The sequence below is a fragment of the Lasiodiplodia theobromae genome (assembly GCF_012971845.1).
Source record: "Lasiodiplodia theobromae strain AM2As chromosome Unknown scaffold_33, whole genome shotgun sequence".
Classification (NCBI taxonomy): Eukaryota; Fungi; Ascomycota; class Dothideomycetes; order Botryosphaeriales; family Botryosphaeriaceae; genus Lasiodiplodia; species Lasiodiplodia theobromae.
The window spans coordinates 203,324-223,884 of NW_023336512.1; the positions used below are offsets into that span (position 1 = coordinate 203,324).

Sequence of the window (20,561 nt, forward strand, 5' to 3'; positions counted from 1 at the left end):
CTGTAAGGCAGGAAGGCTCGATCGACGTGCCCCTCATTACGCTTCGACCACGGCTAGGATCGTGCGGGAGAAGATGCAAATCTCCCCAGGCCTCTTGCCTCTCCAATGAGGGAAAAAAGCGGGGGAGGCTTGCAAGAAGCATCTGTGCGGCACGAACGGCGCTATTATGTTTCTTGGCCGCTTGCGGAACTAATATGCCAGGGATGAGGAGTGCGGCGGCAACATAAGGGAGAGAGTGACGAGATTGCTATTGAAGCAGATGAGCTTTTAATAAGTTGTGAACAAAGAGGGAAATTGACTATCAGTTCTGTCATCTAACGCACTGCCGGCTGCGGCTGTATGAGCAGCCAGATATTATGCACAATATGAAGAAGAAAGTTGAAGTTGCAATTGCAAGAGAGTGAGAAGTGGCATAAAGAAATCGCTGAAAAGGGAGGGAATACAGCTGTTTGCAACAGAAGCGCCATCAGAAGCTCTCAAGAGCCCAGTGGGAATACAAGTGAAAAATCCAACTCAAACGCCGACGCTATGCTCCCCTGCCCAATGTACCTGGTGATGCTAGTATAGTTTTTCCTTTCGGTGCCAATCTGAAAGAATGCTGCTGCGCATTCGCAAAAAAAAATGAAATGAAAAGATTCTTCTTAGAATGTCGACAAAAGAGATAAGTTGATGCTCGCAGTCGCTGAGAGAAAAGGGAGAATCGAAATCATGAAGCAGCCACCATCCTTAGGCCCTGCTTGCTTTGTTCCAGACCTGCTGTCTCATCACTCTCACCCTCTCCTTTCTGAGCTTGTGCTGTTCTCATGGTCAAGCTCTGACGATGAGGGTGGGCTTCCTTTTTCGTTCGCACGGGTGATCCCGACACTGACGGTTCCTTCTCGCTGAGAGGACCGTCACCAGCCTCCGAGCCGTATGTCGAACCCTCTACGTCACTAGGATAGCCGCCGGCGCTGGGTGCGTACTCGCTATCCGTGCCACCAACGGTCGAAGGAGCGTAGTCGCTACGGCTCGTCGTCCAGCGCGGCTCATGCTCCTCCTCTTGGACTGAAGCTTCGATCGCAGCGCGTGTAATGGGATCGAGGTTCGGACTTTGAGAAGTCGGCGTCGCAAGGCTATGGGGAGAGAAAAGTGCGGGGGAGGCGAGGGGTTGCCACTCAGATTCGCTATCCATGTCTTGGCGGGTGAAGATAGGATTGGGGAAGGTAGGACGTTGCTCAGCGAAAGGAGTGGGGTACTCAGACGCTGTAGGCGAGAGGGAAAGAGGAGAAAGAGGCGTCGGCGGATAGTTGAAGCTTGCCGACGAAGCATTAGAGATTGTAGAATTCCGGTCTCGGTTGTGCTTCTTGTGCGGGAGTACAACGGTGTCTTCGAGCTCTGAGTTGTAGGACATAGGGGAAATTGGTTCGTAGTCGCTCTCGCTGTCCGACTTTGGCGGTGTTGTTTCCATGGATTCAGTGGGGCGGTGGTATGAAGTCCGGGGTGGTACCGCATCCTCATCTTCCCGGATATCGCTCATTGGGAAGAACTCTCTAGGGGCCGATCTCTCGTCTTCAAGTTCCATTTCCTCAACGGACCCCTCATCCTCTTGCTCCTGAACAGGTTCATAAGTCTCTACAGTCGTCTGCGTCTGAGCCGTCGCACGAATCGTTGCAGTAGAGCTACGTCTCATCAGTGGGCTCGGAATGGGACTAGGCGGAGGTGGAAGTTCCTTGGCCTCATAAAACAGCATGAAAACGCCGCCTTGACCCAGGACATCGTCTTTTGACACCCTGGAAACATCCTCATCGCTGAGCCTCCACCAGACTTCCGGATCCTCCTTAGCTTCCTCGCCTTCCACATCCTCCGCATTTTCACCTTCGGCCTTGTGAGCAGTAAAAGGATGCTTCCGATAGCAAATGTAATGACCGTTCTCGTGCCTTCCGTAATGGGTAACAACAGCACGCAGCTCGTAGGGCAGAGCTTGAATTCCGAGAGTCTTCTGCGGGCTGATCATCGATTCCGCTGGGTTCGTAGACCAAAATTCAGGGGCAACTGCGAAGTCCTTGCTATCGTACTTGGACGAGCCAAGAGACCAAGGGCCAAGGTCCAAGTGCTCCGGGAACGACACATTGGCGTAGTTCTTCCTCTGAGCACCAGTGAGCTCGTCGAACACGCTCCTGTTTACGTGAATCACAAGCGACTTCGGAGGACGGCCGATAACAGCTTGCCTGGACTTTGTACTGGACACCCAGTTCTTGCGAGGGATAGAGCATTTCTTGATGATAGTACTGTCCGCGAGTTCGTCATCATCCAGAGTTTCCTGGATAATCTTCAGTCGTGCAGCCATGGCCTGGGTAGCGTCACTCGGCTCCGCCTCGTCTCGGTCCTGAAGAACTCGCTCTAGCGAGTCCTGCGCTTTCAGGAGGGTGCATTTTGCACACTCGACGCCTTCGATGGGTTCCAATTTCGTGTACTCGTTCAAGCAGTCGCGAATGTCGCAGCCGTAACCCCAAGAAGTCTGTAAAGGAACAGTGAGGCAGTTGAAAGGGATCATGGAGAGACCCTCAGTGAATCCGCAATTCATACAACCAACTCTCTGGGCCAGAAGACCTTCAAGAGGGTTCCGTAGTGACTCCGGGTATTTTGTCGGCTCGGCCTTGCGCTCCTCTTCAGCAGAAGGAACTTCCTCAAGACCGGCGGTCTTTCGGTGTTGCTTCACGGCCTTCAAAATTTCCTTGTCGATCTCATCCAAGACTTTCGAAAAGTACTCTTGTGCATCCTGCTGTTGCCAACTGCTCATACTCTTCAGTTTCGCAGGAGTCCAAAGGTGACGGCCATGGTTGTCGGGGTTATTGAGCTTTAGAACGGTGTCGAGAAGAGCACTGTTTGTAGAATCGGCGGTGAGGTCGTGGAACATGTCGAGGGCTTGAGTCAGGAAACCACCGAGGCTGGGCAAGGAGGCGAGGCCTTGGATGACGCTGTTCTGATAGCACGAGTTATCCCAGTTGCCCAGGCCAGCCGGCGCGGCATCCCTCATGCCGCCAGCCAGTGCTCCAGCAACGCGCAAGGTGCGATCACCTGAAATGGCTCTCAGCAAACCGTTGCCATCCAAGCCGAAGGTGCGTCGCAGCACTTCGTTCTTGGCGGCAAAGAGATTTGCATTCTTCCTCTCCTTGTCCTCTGGGGAGGTGCTGGCAGGGTCGGCGGTGAGGTCGAGCGAGGGTTTGCCCATGGCGAAGACGAGGGATGCGGGCATGGCGTAGACGAAGCAGTTCCAGACTAGCTCGGGGATGGCGCGGAGGGGGATGTCGTAATGGCCCAGGACGCGGTGCAGGGCGATGAAAGCGAGCACGACAAGCACGAGAATCGACGCGGGCGTGGTGCGAGGATCCTGGTAGGAGTCGTCGTGCCACACGGCGAAGTCGTCATTGGGGTCTTGCTGGGGAGGGGGGCGGAGGTTGCTCATGGTTGAAAGCGAATGGCGAGCAGGCCGTTGGTTATCGGATCAGCTAGGGCGGAGACGGTGGGCGTGGCGGACAACACTGGGCGGACGCTCCCGCGGGTGCCGCATCGAGCAGGCTGGAGCAGGCGGCGGAGGGAGTGAGCGCGCGAGCTATGCGGGAGGCGTGGTGTTTGTGCCAGGATGGAGAAGTAGTTGCGAGATGAAGGGCGGCATCTGGAGATTGCACACGCGCGCGCACGGACGATGCGGAACAACGGCCGCGGGTGGCGCCTGCTGCCACCAGCTGGCGATCGCGCTCCACCAAAAAAGTTCGAAGCCCAGCCCAGACACTGCCAACTGCACTGCGAACATGGCAAAGACTAAGACGAGACGTATGTATTCTGCAGCTCTCCACATGCCCCATTACCCCTGCTGACTTTGCGCAGAGCCGTCACTGCACTCGCGCGCTGCTCGCCGCGCGGAGGAGCCCGTCGACAAGTCGCTCCAGACCCTCACAGACGCTTCGTCGCTCCCCAAATCGAAGCCCAAGATTGGCGCCTCGGTCCTCGCCGCTCAGGATGCCGGCATCTCGAAGAAGCAGAAACAGAAGCGCCTGACCCACCAGCAGCGCGTGCGCCAAGAGCGAGCCATGGAGAAGGCCGACGCCAATTTCGACAAGCACGAAAAGAAGGTCGAGGAGAGTAAGAGAAGGGGCCGGAGGGTCCAAGAGAGGAGAAAGGACTGGGAGGCCCTGAACGGTGATGCCAAGGCCACAAACGCCTTTGCCGCTCTGCAGGACGATGGGGAAGACGATGTGAAGATGGAATCGGCGCCGAAGGGGTCTGAAAGCCTGGCTAGCATCAATGCCGAGACAATCGCGGCTGTCGGCCGGAAGCCTACGAATGCCTTCGGCTCGGTGCCCCAAAACCAAGCCAGCGGGGAAGCCGCAGATGACGATCTCGACGTGGCGGAGTGAAGGAAGCGGGCAGGACCGCCTCCTCATCTGGCGTCACCCGGCGCTGCGGCCGTGGCGTTCTGGGCCTTGCCTCTATGCATATACATGGCGTTCCGGCTGTTTCATTGGGAAAGAAGTGGTTTCGTAAAGGCGGGGGAGAAGTAAGCGTCGAAGACTCCGCTTTCAGACTGCTCGTACGACCGCAGTTGCGTACCGTCATGCCCGCAAGAAGCTATGATTACAAAAGGAAGTGTTATACCCCGTTCAGTAAATGGTAGATGTATGCTGGGGCCTTGTCTGTCACAATTGGGCAATCTTTCCCCTGCATTGCTGCAATACCGTCTAGTAATCTAGAAGACCGGTAGCAACCGGCGTTACGATACAACGAGAAGTTTCAATTCCTCTCCACAGTGATTCCCCGCAGGGATTTCCCGAGGTTTTATGCACGAGTCTCATGATCTCCAGATGAAAGTGCTCGCGCTAAAGCGACCCAACAATGGCGACCCTGACGCACCTACCACGAATTGTGGAGGGTGGGAATCCAGCCAAACGGACGCGAACCATGCAGACGGTCAGGGGTCAGTCGACAAAGCGGAGTCGTGCATCGTGCTTTTCTCAACTTCATGTCTTCCACTCGACTTCCAAATGAGCATCCCAAAGACAAGTTTGCGACTTACGGACGTGCCTCCAAAGCATTGGAGGTCCTTCTGGTGACCATTAGCCTAAGGAGAGGTGTCGAATTGACGGCGAACGTCCTCAACGCGGATTCAGCCTCTTTTACGGCGCAGCAGGGTAGGGTTTTGGCTGACATAGGTGAGCTCTTGAATCTGAGAAGGGCGAATGCAAAGAACCAAGGCAGTGACGAAGCAGTTGCACTGATTGATGAAACAGCAGGCCAGCAGATGCGCAGACATTCACGCGCGCGAGAGAAGAGACGAGGCGGAATCGGCCGACTTACACGCCATATGGTGTTCAATATCATGGAAAAGGACGAAGTGGTTCAGCCAAGCTCTTGCTTATGCCGCTCCGGGCCGAGAGCAGCGTAGCTGGAAAGTAAGCCTCCGGAGCATCACCCGACGATCACCGGCTACCGTCACAAGTTCATCCAGGCTTTTCGACAGCGTCCAGCGAACCCATCATGAGAGCTCTCCCCCGTGGCTGAGCCAAGTGCCGTACGCCCGACGCGCTTCCACGTAATGCCTCGGTTGCACCACCTTTCTGAGACGCGGAAGATGCCTGGAAACGTACACATTCTTGGATCAACTTGCAGTAGCCGCTCGCGAGGAATTGCGGAAGGGACAACGGCTCCGCTGCGCTCGGAAGCGATAGGATTCCTGTCTGACTCGGGCTCCACGACAACGGCCAGTCGCATCGTATCCTTGCCGATCTGTACACTGCTGGCGGAAAAGGCGCGCGGGCTGGCAGGCTCCGAGCTGGACAACGGGCATCACGGAAGGTCGGACAGCGGTTAGATCGGCCGATAGGGCTCGTGTTGCCCCCAGGCTTCGCCGCAAGGCTCCACTGACGAAAGGCCGGCCGGGCCCTGGCCATCACTGATCGACGCCGGGACCCTGCTCGGCAGGCGCGGGGAGGTCGAGTGCAGCGAGCCGTGCAGCGAACTGTGAGCTGGGACACTAGCCGACCAGCGTTGCTCTCTCCGCTGATTGACGTTCATGCCTCAGTTGTGCTCGCCAATCCGTACGCACTTTCGACCCAGGTGCAATCCTGAGCCGGCCAGCGCCGTGGCCTCGCCTACCGCTTGGCTCTGTGCCGCGACTCGATCCGGGTAGGTGGTCTGATGTGCTGCGTCAACCCCAGTGCGGGCTCCCCGTGGGCACAGTGGGACGATGGGGTGAGGAGGCAAGGGTTCCCTTTCCTGCTTGCCGCATCAGCGCTATGCCATCATTATCACAGCGGCTCTGGTTTAAAAGGACGACGGCGATGACATTGCCCCTCCTCACCACCTCCTACCTCTTCAATTGACACAACCACCATGGCTCCCAACGGCACCGTCTCGGCGAGCCTTTCTCCCTTTGGCGTCGCCAGGTCGACGGTCAACGAGAAGCCGCTCTCGGATGAGGAAGTCCGCAAATATGACGACTATTTCAAGGCCTCCATGTACCTCTGCCTGGGAATGATCTATCTGAAGGAGAACCCGCTTCTACGAGAGCCATTGAAGCTGTCGCACATCAAGGTACATCAACCCCACCCATCTTGACTCGTCATGCTGACATGTGACCCTCGCTTAGGCACGTCTGTTGGGCCATTGGGGTTCTGACGCTGGCCAGAGCTTCACATACCTTCATTTCAACCGTTTGATCAAGAAGTATGATTTGGACAGCATCTTCATCTCCGGCCCCGGCCATGGTGCCCCGGCCGTGCTCTCCAACGCCTACTTGGAGGGCACCTACACCGAGACGTACCCCGATGTCACCGAGGATGTCGAGGGAATGCGCCGCTTCTTCAAGCAGTTCTCTTTCCCTGGCGGCATTGGCAGCCATGCTACTCCCGAGACTCCCGGTAGCATTCACGAGGGCGGAGAGCTCGGTTATGCCATCTCTCACGCTTTCGGCGCCGTCTTTGACCATCCCGACCTCATTGCACTAACCATGGTCGGCGATGGCGAGGCTGAAACCGGCCCTCTCGCAACCAGCTGGCACAGCACCAAGTTCCTCAACCCCATCACCGACGGCGCTGTTCTTCCCGTCTTGCACCTAAATGGCTACAAGATCAACAATCCCACCGTGCTCGCCCGTATCAGCCACGATGAGCTCGAGAACCTCTTCCGAGGTTATGGCTGGGAGCCGTACTTCGTCGAGGGAAGTGATTTGGAATCCATGCACCAAGCCATGGCTGGCACTCTTGAAGAGTGCGTTCTCAAGATCCGCGGATACCAGAAGCAAGCACGTGACAACAACGCGCCTTTCCGTCCTCGCTGGCCCATGATCGTTCTGCGCACTCCCAAGGGCTGGACTGGCCCGCGCAAGCTTGGTGATCACTTCCTTGAGGGCTTCTGGCGTTCTCACCAGGTCCCCATCACCGACGTTCACTCCAAGCCAGAGAGCCTCGCCAAGCTCGAGGAGTGGTTGCGTAGCTACAAGCCCGACAAGCTTTTCGACAAAGAGGGCAAACTGATCGAGGAGCTCAGAGAGCTTGCTCCAGAAGGTCACAGGCGCATGTGTGCCAACCCCGTCGCCAATGGTGGGCTTCTGAAGCACAAGCTGAAGGTCCCCGATTTCCGCACCTTCAAGTTCGATGTCCTCAAGGCTGGTGTATCCGAGGATGGCTCCATGAGCCGTTTCGGCACTTTCCTGCGTGAGATTGTGCGGAACAACATGGATCGCTTCAGGGTCTTCGGTCCCGATGAGACACAATCCAACAAGCTGGACGCCATTTACGATGCCGGAAAGAAGGTCTGGCTTGGCGATTACTTTGACGAGGATGCCGATGGCGGAAACCTGGTCTTCAATGGCAGAGTCATGGAGATGCTCAGTGAGCATACGGTTGAGGGCTGGCTGGAAGGCTACATTCTGTCCGGCCGTCACGGCTTGATCAACAGTTACGAGCCGTTCATCCACATCATCGACTCGATGGTCAACCAGCACTGCAAGTGGATCGAGAAGGCTAGTGAAGTTGAGTGGCGTCAGAAGATTGCCTCGCTCAACATTCTCTTGACTGCTACTGTGTGGCGTCAAGATCACAACGGCTTCACTCACCAGGATCCTGGATTCCTCGATGTCGTGGCAAACAAGAGCCCCGAGGTCGTGAGAATCTACTTGCCCCCGGATGCCAACTGTCTGCTGAGTGTGGGAGACCACTGTCTCCGGTCATCCAACTACGTCAACGTCATTGTTGCCGACAAGCAGAACCACCTCCAGTACCTGGACATGGACGCTGCCATCGCTCACTGCACGAAGGGTCTCGGTATCTGGGAGTGGGCCTCGACTGGTAAGTGGAGATCTGTCAACCTGTAACTTGAAGTACGCTAACAAACTCTCTCAGACGCTGGCGAAGAGCCCGACGTTGTCATGGCTTCCTGCGGTGATGTGCCCACGCACGAGTCTCTCGCGGCAACGGCACTCCTGCGCGAGCACCTGCCGGGCATCAAGATCCGGTTCGTCAACGTGGTGGACCTGTTCAAGCTGATCCCGGCGGCGGAGCACCCGCACGGCTGCACCGACGCCGAGTTCAAGGCCATCTTCACCGAAGACAAGCCCGTCATCTTCAACTTCCACAGCTACCCGTGGCTGATCCACCGCCTGACGTACAAGCGTAAGGGCCAGCACAACCTGCGCGTCGTCGGCTACCGCGAGAAGGGCAACATCGACACGCCGCTCGAGCTGGCCATCCGCAACGGCACCGACCGCTTCAGCCTCGCCATCGACGCCATCGACCGCATGCCTCAGCTCGGTAACCGGGGCTCGGCTGCTCGTGAGCTGTTGCTGAACAGGCAGATCGGCGCTAGGAACTACGCCTTCCACGAGGGCGTGGATCCCGAGGACCTGAGGACCTGGAGGTGGCCCTACTAAAGAGGTAATGTGGTGTGATTGTCACGATTACGAATCTGTTTTGGTCCTGGGGGGTGGGCTGGTCCTTTGATTGCGATTTCTACTTTTTTTTTTTCCTTTCTACATTCTGGGTCTTTGCTCTGGAACTCTCACTTCTACATCTTTTGAGAAGAAAAGAATAAGAAAAGAACGGAAAGATCGGATCAGATATCCATCAGACTTATTGGTTCAATTCAGGTACAATAGTTTATGAGGCTGTCAATGAAAAGAATTTTTGGAAATATCTCATCGGCCAGGCTTAGTCCAGAACGCTCTCAACGCTCTACCATAAAGTTGCTCGATGGACGCGTGGCGTTATACGAGTTGGCTTTGAAAAACTAACATATGCTAGGTATTTTTACTCGTTCTAGAACGTATTTTGTTCCGTCTCCTATTTTTGCATGCTCAATGTGTCCGCATTGGCCTTCTTGGCCCACTTCATTGCTGAGAGCTTCCAAGCCTTGGACGATTAGACTGAACGAACTTATACGAGTGGTTTCTGCTGACGTATTGTGGGCTGATTCTCTGATGCTACGGGGAATAAGTGGCCAGCCAACAACGCCAGGAGCCAAATAAACAACTTTGTTCTGCCGAGACAACCGAGGTCGCACGAGACGTGAGAATGGAAGAATACCTATGGCTGAACGAGACGCGAGAACGGAAAAATACCTGTGAACTGAGAAACAGGCGCACCGGCAGTGGACAAAGTTCGGGATACAGATATGTACGCAGGGCCGATGCTAGGCGTTGGAAATGGGCGTGTGATTGCGGAGTGCGGGGAGCAAGGAGACCGTCTGCTTACGTAGTTCGCTTGGTCCTTCTGGGATTGGCTTCGGCCACGCGCCCCTCTCTTCTCCCTCATCGTCTCCCGCCTTCCATCAGCGCCATCCAAAGCCGCCGCTAGGCTGCAGCAATTCGCACATATATCTCCGCGCGGTGACGCCACGGGCCGTTGCAGTCGGGACGAGCGCGCACAGCCCGCACCCGAGTCAGGCCGAGCATAAGGTTAAGCCCCTAAGGTCGCAAAACGCCGTATAACACATTCCATGCTGCCCGCTTTAAACATCCCCGCTCGCGGCGTCTTTACCCGTTGCATGCACCCACTGCCCACCTCCGCCCCTCGCTTATCCAACCTACATCCTGCCCTCCTATAGTCGCCGCCATGCCGTGCGGCGCCCGCGATCGACGCCGTTCAGGGCACCGCTGTATGCGCTGCCAGAAAGATCATGTCAAGGTCCGCCCCCACTGTTTCCTGCAGCCCTGCCGGTGTGTTGACAGCCGCAGTGTGACGGCCGCCGGCCCTGCTCATACTGCAGCGCCCGTGGGATCAACTGCATCTCACCACCACCATCCGCCAGTGACATCACTATCATAGAGTATGCGAGCAAGAAGCCCGCCCGTCGTCCGCAAGCCCAGGTGCAGAAGGCCCTGGTTCAGGACTCATGGCGCTACACCAGTGCCTTCTTCCAGGCAATTGGCCTGTCTGCCTCACCTATCATGTCCGTCTTCTCCTTCGACTCCATCGGCGGTCTCTCGCAAGGCAACGAGCTTGTCAGCAAGACTGTCTCGGTCGTCGGCGGCATGTACGCCAGCCGAAACGCCAATTTGCTTGCCCTTAACGCTGCCGAGAAACGTGAGATCCACAAGGCGTGGGCTGCCCTAAAGACGACCATCGGCGAGGAAATGAGAGGCACGCGCAGTACTCAATTCAACGCGGTTCTGCTGTGTGCCTCTCTGTCCGGCTTCAATGAGGTTAGTGACTGCTCAGCCCCCCAAGCACGTGGGTCAGATCACTGATAACAACAAAGCTTCTTTCCGACAAGACAGGTAAGACATGGCGTGCACTAGTCCGCGAGATTGGCGAGTACGTCCGGCAGAACGGCAGATCGCGCGAGGCGCAGGGCGAGTTCGAATCAGCGCTGGTCAGATTCCTGCGCATGAGCGACGCTCTGGGCGCCATCTTAATGTGCGAGGATATAGCGCTGCCCATGAACCGGCCCGTCTTCACCCTGCAAGTCGAGCTTGGCAAAGACATCCCTCTGTCTCCTGAGCGACGCTGGGATGAGCTGCTTGACATTCTGGAGAAGTGGGCCATTCTCCAGTTCAGGTATACACGCATCGCCCTTTCGGCTCGGATCTAGATTGCTAACAGCTTCAGGGCGCTCTCGTGGGCTGTCGAGGCTGAAAGGCACGGCTTTCCGTCCATCGAAGACGCCAGTACGCCGGGGACAGAAGAACTCGTAACACAGAGCAGCGACTGCGTTTCGTCCCAGCACGCAACAGTAGGCATCGAGATCATCTGCCAAGCTTCGCGGCTTCAGCGCGAGATCATCACATCGATCCTGTCCTTTGCCGACCAAGATCCGCAAGATCTGGATGCCGGGACGCTATCGACCATCCCCTACTACCACTGGGGACTAACAGGCCTCTCCCGATTGTTCCTGCACCCGGCATGGTCGGCGCTCAATTGCGAGCTGCCGGTCATGAACGACGAGATGATCCGCAAGCAAGCCATTGCAGCGCTGGACTACGCCGAAGGGCGGCTGAGCAGGGTCGAGCTGGAGGCCGTCATGTACATGCCCATCACGCACCTGGTCGGGCTGGAGATGAAGGCGGCCGAAGAGCGGAAGCGGGTGCTAGATTTTCTCTCCGTCATCAAGAACAAGGGCTTCGACATCGCCGCTACCTTCGAATCCGACCTTCAGACCGCGTGGACGGGGATGATCCCAAGCTGCGATTCAAAGGGCTGAGGGGTGTTGGCTCATATAACTGCCCGTCGAATGCAAGACTTGTCCATCTCCAGACAACACACTCGAGGGGGCCCCTGCGCTGGGGCCGCAAATTGTTCGGAGGCGGGCGGCTAAGCCCACCTCTCGCGACGTTTTTGCCGTATGCGGTATAGCGCCAAGGCGTCCGCTGTGCGTCAGAAAGGCCCGCTCCACCCGCCCCGAGCCCGAGCCTCAGCCTTTTCCCGCTCTGCGTGCGAAATGCTGCGCTCCGAGCCACCGCTAGTCCGCCAAGGCCGTTTTGCAGTCGGCACGACTGGAGCCCGCCGTCTCGCTGAGCTGTCCCAATGCAGCAATCCTCGCGAGTTTCGCTGCTATCGTCGGGCGAACATCCAGGCCGAAAGGCTTGAAGACGCGTCGTGCCTGCGCCTCTCACTCGCGCTTTGAGGTATGGATTCAGGCAACAAAGAGCGAACGAGTGGTTCATGGCGTATTCCGTAAAGGTCTCAGTGGGGCTCAGACATCACGACCATGGCCTCCTTCCAGCCCATTTGAGGCCGCGAGTCCCGACCGCATCTTGTCTCTCTCCATACATTACTGTCTCGAGTCCTCCTTCTGTGGAGCAATACATTATTATTCTCACATCCCGCATCTTCCGGCACTCCCGTCATTCACAGCCATGGACAACGTCTCGTTGCGAACAGGCTGCCCAGCATACATACCGGGTGTTGAGACCTCGTATGGCTACGTCCCATCCGAAGGGGCTGGCATCGCTTTTGTTGTCATCTTTGGTGTCTCCTCGCTGTTGCACCTGGGGCAAACGATATGGAGCAGACAGTGGTGGACTATCTTGTTTGCCATTGGTGGCCTGAGTAAGTCTTTCAGAAAGGATCCTGCCCTCTCTGAGGTTACACAACGCTGACGGGACTGCTTTTTTCTTTGATAGCGGAGGTCATCGGTTGGGCGGGACGATTGTGGTCGGCGTACTGCCCGTACAACACCAACGCTTTCCTGATGCAAATTACAACACTCATCCTCGGTAAGATGCTCAGATCCCCCTACACGGTTGTTGAGATGGGATATGCTACAAATAGCGTGCTTTCAAACGTGAAAGCGAAGCTATCACATCGTCCAACTCAACATCCCAGCACTAACCAACTCACATCCACACACACCATTACTTGTCCTACATTCCTCAAACATCCCCACCACTTCCGCACACAACCGTTGATCGTCCCCACCCACTACCCAACCCAAACGACAACAAAACAGATAGAGAGAGAAAAGAAAAAACAGGGTCTCAACGCTAACCACCATCAACCAAACCACAGCCCCAACCTTCTGGACCGCCGCCCTATACGTCATCCTCGGCCGCCTCATCACGCTGTCCGGCCCCTCGACCTCGCCGCTTTCCCCACGCACCTACCTCATCGCCTTCTGCACGGCCGACGTCGTCTCGCTCATCCTGCAGGCCGTCGGCGGCGGCATGGCGTCCGTCGCCGCCTCGGACACGCCGGCCGGCGACACGGCCCCGGGAACCAACATCATGGTCGCCGGCATCGTGTTTCAGATGGCCGCCATCACCGTCTTCTGCGCGCTGTTTGCCGTGTTTTTGAAGAGGACGGTGACGGCCACTAAGAAGGGTGGGGAAGTGACGCCGTTGAGTGCGAGGGTGAAGGTGCTGGTCGTGGCGACGACGGCGTCGATTGCGTTTATCTACGTGCGGAGTATCTACAGGACGATTGAGCTGTTGGAGGGGTGGGATGGCTATCTCATCACGCATGAGGTGTACTTCGTCGTGCTGGATGGCGCGATGATGGTGTGCGCTGTGGCGGTGTTTAACCTGGTGCATCCGGGGTGGTTCTTGGTGGGTGGTGATGGTCAGAATGGAGCGCAGGGTGGAAGAGCAGGCAAGAAAATGAGCGAGGTGGAGATGGAGAGCAGGCCGTTTTCGACGGCGTCGACGGTCGAGGCTGGTGGTGGGGAGGAAAAGGAGGGGACGAAGACGCCGAGGACGGATGTTTGAAAGAGACGGGGGTGGCTTCCGAGTTGGCAGAATGGGAGGCTCGAGGTTTGGCATTTTACATTAGAGTAGAGAAGTGGCGGAAAGGCGCTGGAATGGGTTCTTCGACGTGCATTCATTGCTGTCTTTCCTTGTCGCCTGGTTCTAAATAGAATAGATATAAATACTGAGTATACATTATGTTAATTGTGTTACTGTGTTGTGTGAGACGTCATTGATTCTTGTTGTAATTTGGAGGAATTAAAGAGAAAAAAAAGTAAAACTCATGTGGTTGTACACAACCTTGCAGACTAGTTCGGCAGTTCCCCGTTTAAGATACAGCCTCGGGCATCCAACTCCGAGATAAACATTATTATGCAGTCATTAATCTGTAGAAAAGAAAAAGAAAACAGTAGAGGAGCCAAAATATTTTAAACAAACATCCAGATGGATGATCCACCTGATGCAGAGGAGATCGTGGTCCTTCTCTCGGATCGCGTCCGGCCCCTATGGTAACCCATCCCCGAATCACTTGTGTCAGAGACGATGAAATTATGAAAAGGCAGCGGTGCATGCTCTACAACACCACCACCTAGGGCTCCTGAAGCGAAGGGACCGTGTGTTGGCAGTGGGGTCGACAGTCTATGGTCTGTAGCACCCGACGACTGCGTTGCGATGACCCGGATAGCTGGACTGCAGGCCACGATGATGCCGACTGTCAATTCCGTCCGAGCCAGCAAGGTGTAGAGCTCCACGCTTTCCGTCGCAAAGAGCAGGGCGAGACGAGATACCGTTGCCACGACGCTGAGGATGCCCATGGCGAATACGGCGGCTATGCTGGTCTTCTCGGCGGCAGAAGCATTGACGGCCATGAGCAGCGGAAACGGCATGATAATTACTATCACCATATGAGTGCCCCATACGGATCACTTTTGTGGGAGTGGGAGGAATGCAGAAGTGACTAACTTGCTATATCGACGGCAACTTGCATTAAGCCAGTGCTCACGACAATGGTGAGATCAAAGGGTGCAAAACATAACTCCTCTTCATCCAGGCTCCAGTTGAGCTTGATTGGCCGACACCAGATGAGGTTGAGAAGTAAAGCCGTGACCAGTGCGATGACCATGAGAAGCCCAAGACCATGCAAAGTTATCCAGTAGGCCCGAGAATCCTTGGGAACGATTTGATGATAGACGGATAATATTGCACCTTTTGTGACCCAAAGAGTGAAATAGAAGATGAGCCAGTTGAAGTATATGACCTGCGGAAAAGAGAGTAAGACTCTGATGGGAAACAAAAGGCAAATTGATAAGCTCAAGCGTCTTGTGCAGTTGAAACGATGGAGAAGTGGTGGCAGCGTCTCCGTCTCCAATTGTTGAATTTGCACAGGGAAAACGGGAACAAGTGCGCTGTTTTTTTTTTCCATAAAAGATAGAAACGAGGAAGGAAAAAAGGGGGAACCATTGCGAGTAGGAAATTGACTTACTTCCATACCAAATGCAGTAGTATCACCACTGATTGGTGTCTCCAGTGCTTCCTTGTCATTGTAGAATCCATTTCGCCATCCTACGGTATCCAGTGCTGGGACCACTAAAAACAGAGTGAAGGAGATAGCGACCAACCAATTGCCGATTGACGCGAACTTAGACGGATAAAGATAGCGAACGGTATAGCGAATTGTGACAAAAATAACCGCCAGCGGGACAAAAATGCCCCATTCCAGAGCAATCATCGCGGCCCCACTAAGGGCCATGGGCAGCTTATATCGAATGGAAGTAGGACATGTTACGGGGGAAAGGAGATTTACGGAAGAGAGGAGCAGGATCAAAGTCTTTTCTGAAGATAGTGAAAAAGTCTAGGTTCGGGAGCATGCTTTTCAAATCGGCATAAATAAACGTTGAGTACCAGGATCCCTTGGTAAGCCGACGCGAAGACCAGTGAATCGAACCCTTTAGTGGCTCAGACCAGAGGCCGACTAACTTCCGATAAGGCCGCAAATGCGATGCCGTTGTGGCTTAGAGTGGCGTAATCTATGGCAAGCGTATAAGACTTCGTAGATTCGTTGCGTCTTGCCAAATTGGGCGTGATACATCGTAGGAAAAGGCTTGCAGCCGAGGTCACATAAGTAGTATCACTATTAAGAATGGCTATGCTCCTTCTCCAGACCATGAAGACTAGCGTGCCATCACCACTGGGAAATCTATACCTGACAAGCTAGCTATCACCGTGCACATCAAGGAAGTTTATACATGTGCGAGACTGCCTACTGGCACAAATGGGTTTCCCCGGCAATGAAAGGTTATGATCGATTATGCAATAGTATTCTACTATGCTCGAATTTGCGATTCACTTGTAAGCCAATTGATCCTTTTCCATACATTGAAGTAGAACTAACGTGCCTCTCTTTTAGCGAGACGTTCAGCCTGCATCGGCGTCATCCTCAAGATGGTTTCCTTGCACTTCGAAGCTGGCTTCATTTGGAATATGGAGTCTTACAACCTACTATCTGTGGCTGGTGAGTTTGCATAAAGTTCTCGGCGTTTTTTAAGGTTTTTTAGTTTCCTGGATCCGCAAGCGGCCCGCTGCGGAGCCCAGTGATTGGACATGGGCGGAAACCAATAGTTCCGGCGTGGTAAGCGACATGTCATACAATGGCATGATTGGTGCCAGACATCATCAGTTAGGCATCAACTGTGGTGTGTGCGGTGCGGCTGTTTGGTCTTGAGTGGGATGGTGGGGCTTGAAGGCGGCGGTAGTCACAGTGCTGTTCCGTGGATATCCTACTCGTAGAGGCTTTCGAAGTTTGATATATTCGTGGAAAACTCTTTAACACGTATACGCGGGTGTTCACGGCTCCCACCGCGCTTCTATTGACTAATTATGAGGTATAAAATCCGATTGGTTTTCCGAGACGGAGCCTTTTCGCCGAGAGTCTGCAATTCAGTACTGAACCCCGTTCCGAATGATTAAAAAGACGTGGCGTTGGACTTCCAAGTCTAGAATAACACTGGAAGAAATACGAGCCGCATTTGGTGCCACGTAACGCCTACACTTCAGGCCCGTTTCATCTTCAGCCCCACAAAAAGACGGTGCGGGCCTTTCGGCTGAGGCGTAAGGGGCTTCCCAGTTTAAGTTGAAGCTAAACAAGGGCCGGTCAGCCCCGTGGGCGAATCGTCTTACACAACGAGCGTTCCCTCCTATTCCACTCGACCTTCTTTGGCTTCTTGCGGAGGATGTGCATGCTGATGTGGCCAGTCCTGTGGCCAGTCCTTTGGCTAGCCGCTGTCATGCCCCTGCGGGTGGCAACGTAAACCTTGACACCATGGAGTCAGAATTCTCATTCAGTCCCAGCAACTATTCGGTCGCGCACCCGCAGAAACTAGCTTCATGATGTTCGTCCGACGCTGTCATGAAACCACGCGCTAGTATCAAGCGAGGCCCAGGTCGTGGCGCACAGCTTACCTTGAGGCTCTTGTAAAGACAATGCCTGTTGCTGATCCCGCAGCGGCGGCACGACTTGCGGCAGCATGCCTCACCTCTGCATGAAGGGTTCGATCACGTCGTATACCCAGCATGCTTCAGCTGTCGTCAACGGAAAGGCAAATTAGAATCGCCTGAACAGTCTCATCACTTGCGTACTCTTTTCCTCATGAACAATAAGTAAACCATCCTATTCCTTTAACAGGGATATCCTTGTTATATCTACCGAACATCTGAAAGCGCACCACTTAAAATCGTGAGCGGCTTTCAATTCTCTATACCCACTCCAGTTTTTTTTAACAAGAGTCCAAGCTGTTTATTACGGCTCCAAGCTTGACCCAATCTCACGCGGCCTATTAGAGTCACCCCTAAGCCGGCAAAGCGTACTTCAACCACACGGGATCATTTTCCAGCGTCTCCAGCGGCTTGCCCGCCTCCATGCCCATCATAACCTCGAGGCCATCCTTCCCGTTAACGCCCTTCTTCTTAGGCACGGTCGGCAAGATCATCTGCACGCCATTCAGCATGCCCTCAGCAACGGTGCGTATGCGCTCGCAGTAACCGCTAGCAGCAGCGCCTTCTTCGCCATTCACTTCGCCGCCGGCGGTGCTGAACATGGCGCCCCAGTCGGCCTCGTAGAAGGGCATCTCGTTCCACTTCGAAATAAAGAGGCTGTTTTGGCCTAGGCCGGACCACGACACGGGCGCCAGGCGCTCGTAGTCGGGCACGCTGGCCGACTGCAGCGTGTTGACCAGGTTCGCGACGCGGTGCGCCGTCACGCTTTCGATCTCGCTCTTGACCTTGCGCGCGAGCGTCTGCAGCAGCGCGGCCTCGGCCGCTTCGTCCGACTCGCTTCGGTGCACGAGGTCGGCCAGGGGCGCCGCGGCTGATGCGTAGACGAGCGGGCAGCCCATGTAGTCGGGGGCCAAGGGGGGAAAGGTGCGCATGCGGCTGGAGATGGCTAGGGTAGCGTGGGAGATTTGCTGTGGGGACGCGGCCACGGCGTCGGGGGAGAGCTGCGCCGCAACGGTGCAGCGCCATATCAGCGCCGCCACCGCTTCTTCGGCGCTCACCTTGGGCTGGCCCGGCACGCTGGCGTCGACGCGCAGTCGTGAGAGCGCGTCGGGGGTGAAGTGCCAGATGCGTGCGCAGAAGTTGCGCTGTGTCGAGGGGATGCGCACACTCTGCGGCAGCGACGTATCGTTGAGGACGAGCTCCGAGTGGTGCTTGATGTCGCATTTATTCGGATCCGACAGGTGACCGAAGAACAGCGGCGCGCTGTCGAAGGCTGACGACGAGAGGAAGACGGAGTCGCGGCTGGTGCTCGTCTGCAGCTTGCGGCAGTTCTGCGCCCAGATCTGGAAGTACTTTGCTATTGAGAAGCCGTCGGCAACGAGGTGGTAGCTGCATATGCTTAGCAGCAGCCCGCCCTCGATGAAGTTGGCTTGCGCCGCAAAGACGGGGACCCGGTCGCCTTCCTTAGGGAAGAGGGGCAACGGGCTGACGACGTCCTGCTTTAGGAGGTTGATCGGAAAGTTCTTCGCGCGGAATTCGTCGTAGCTGAGGGGGAATTCGCTCTTGTCCAATTTCTTCACGTGTAGCTCGCCCAAATCGTCCGTCTCTTCTAGCGTGAGGCAGCCTTTCTGCTTAGCCTCGGGCTCATCCACTCGAACTACCTCTGCTGCGAGGTACGGAACTTGCTCTTTGGTCGCTTCCAAGCCCTCTCGTAAAACTCGCACCACCTCATCTTGGTCGTAGCTGGGGTTGAGCGGAAAGCAGAGGATCGGCCTCGCGTATCCTCGATGGCCGGCTTGCTCCAGCGGTGCGATGATGAGTGGATCGTTCGTGCGTCCGAACATCGCGAATGTTGATCAGCTTATCGATATGGTGTTGGGGAACTAAACACTGCCACCGTTGCGTCTGGAGCAGCCCGTAAATATATGCAACGGTCGTAACTCCGGGCTTCCTGCGGCGCGGTGAGGCGAAAAATGTGGAGATCGTCGGGGAAGAGGACCAAATGTGCCGCTATTGGCCGGCCCTCCAATGCGACGCTTTCCATTAGGGGCAAAATAGACAGAAGTCCGAAGGAACGAGTCATCAAAGTGGTGATGGCGGGGCACAGTCGAATCATGCTCTTGGCGTGGTATAGAGGAAAAGGAGGCTGAAAGACGAGGCGAAAAGTGCCGTGATGGCGCGCACAGACTGGTTGGTGGTGAACCAATCGATGTTTCCCTACCAAAGCTTAGCCGTCTTCAAAAGGATGCCCCCGCCGATCAATTGCAGAATCCGGCTGCGTGAAACCGATGATGAAGCCCTGATCGTTTCCGTACACTGAAGTTGATACGAGTATGTAAGAACTTGTGATCAGCCTGCCCCGAACACATGGTCCGTTCATAGCCTGTTCGATCTGCAGGCGGACGACATGAAGATGAAAGCCTCATTCTGGTAATGAAAGATGGTGGTCTGCCATCTTTTCAACCACGTAAGCTACGTTGGAAAAGGGTTAGTAGTAAGACTAGATAAAGGCCCCCAACAAAGCTCAGCTGAAGTCCGTGCTCAGGTGGATCTCGGTAGGGGACCGGCTGTTCAGTTCCCCGCGTCTAGAACAATCTAGCAGAGCTAGTCGCTCGGGGGCTTCGGGGACTTCGGGGGGAGGGTAGCCGGAAGTGTAAGCCGACAGTTGTCCTTCGAAGGGGATGCATAGCTTGGCAAGCAGTCGCCGCTCCGATTCGTGGACCCGATAAGCCTCAGAAAAAGCAACCGTAATAGGATAAGCCGTGTAGTGGGAAAGGCCCGGGTCGATGTACTGCGAAGATAGGCTTCCTTCACACGTGACAATGAAGAAGGTTAATTCAAAGCTTGAGGGAGCTTTAGTTCATAGGTCCGCTGATTGAATGATACTGGGCAGGTACTGCGCGCGTTTTGTATCGTCGCCTAGTTTCAAATCGTCTGTCAGTGCTGGTTGTTTTGCTTATTTCCAAATGTGAAGCCATAGCGAATACAGCAAAAACTTCGGAATTGTCTTTTTTCCTTTTCGTTCGCATTGACGCAATGAATCTCTTCCTATTTATTTTGGGTCTAAGTCAGGGTCAGTCAAGATTATTCAGTGCTTAAGGTAGGGGTTGCTTACCTTGAGTATATGTACTATGAAGCCTGATTCTGTGGCAGATGAGAGCAGTCGTGTATGTTCATAGTACAACTTGCGTGAAATAACAGTATTAGTGGCTGGGTTTGGGAGCGTAACGAGATCAGCGATGGATCTGAATGCAAGATCACGCAACAAGAGTTTGGCATAGGTAACAGGTAACCTGCGTAGTGGATCTGTCCATTAGTGCATGGTGTTAGCAAAAGCCGCAAACTACCTGCCATGGACTGGCCATGGAAAGATCTGGCTGGCGATCAAGCATGCAAAGGTTACCAGTGATGATAT

At 55.1% G+C, this 20,561-nt stretch overlaps 6 protein-coding genes across 6 annotated transcripts; 4 read left to right on the forward strand and 2 right to left on the reverse strand.

Moving 5' to 3' along the window:
- Positions 1-706: 706 nt before the first annotated feature.
- LTHEOB_9709 (Peptidase C19 ubiquitin carboxyl-terminal hydrolase 2) lies at positions 707-3,445 on the reverse strand (the record flags this gene model as incomplete). Its single annotated transcript, XM_035519326.1, has 1 exon — positions 707-3,445. One exon carries the CDS (start codon positions 3,443-3,445, stop codon positions 707-709), a length of 2,739 nt encoding a protein of 912 aa, XP_035368598.1.
- Positions 3,446-3,791: 346 nt separating this feature from the next.
- On the forward strand, positions 3,792-4,397 carry LTHEOB_9710 (Oxoglutarate iron-dependent oxygenase; the record flags this gene model as incomplete). Its single annotated transcript, XM_035519328.1, has 2 exons — positions 3,792-3,813; positions 3,868-4,397. The coding sequence occupies 2 exons, from the start codon at positions 3,792-3,794 to the stop codon at positions 4,395-4,397; spliced, it is 552 nt and encodes a 183-aa protein (XP_035368599.1).
- Positions 4,398-6,369: 1,972 nt separating this feature from the next.
- Positions 6,370-8,905, forward strand: LTHEOB_9711 (Phosphoketolase; the record flags this gene model as incomplete). The annotated part of the gene is made up of 3 exons (XM_035519329.1): positions 6,370-6,570; positions 6,626-8,324; positions 8,379-8,905. 3 exons carry the CDS (start codon positions 6,370-6,372, stop codon positions 8,903-8,905), a joined length of 2,427 nt encoding a protein of 808 aa, XP_035368600.1.
- A 1,180-nt stretch (positions 8,906-10,085) lies between these two features.
- On the forward strand, positions 10,086-11,673 carry LTHEOB_9712 (Transcription factor thi1; the record flags this gene model as incomplete). The annotated part of the gene is made up of 4 exons (XM_035519330.1): positions 10,086-10,157; positions 10,208-10,675; positions 10,732-11,030; positions 11,082-11,673. The coding sequence occupies 4 exons, from the start codon at positions 10,086-10,088 to the stop codon at positions 11,671-11,673; spliced, it is 1,431 nt and encodes a 476-aa protein (XP_035368601.1).
- A 655-nt stretch (positions 11,674-12,328) lies between these two features.
- Positions 12,329-13,675, forward strand: LTHEOB_9713 (Rta1 domain protein; the record flags this gene model as incomplete). Its single annotated transcript, XM_035519331.1, has 3 exons — positions 12,329-12,521; positions 12,596-12,688; positions 12,981-13,675. The coding sequence occupies 3 exons, from the start codon at positions 12,329-12,331 to the stop codon at positions 13,673-13,675; spliced, it is 981 nt and encodes a 326-aa protein (XP_035368602.1).
- A 3,824-nt stretch (positions 13,676-17,499) lies between these two features.
- On the reverse strand, positions 17,500-18,990 carry LTHEOB_9714 (Enoyl- hydratase isomerase; the record flags this gene model as incomplete). The annotated part of the gene is made up of 1 exon (XM_035519332.1): positions 17,500-18,990. One exon carries the CDS (start codon positions 18,988-18,990, stop codon positions 17,500-17,502), a length of 1,491 nt encoding a protein of 496 aa, XP_035368603.1.
- Positions 18,991-20,561: the final 1,571 nt, after the last annotated feature.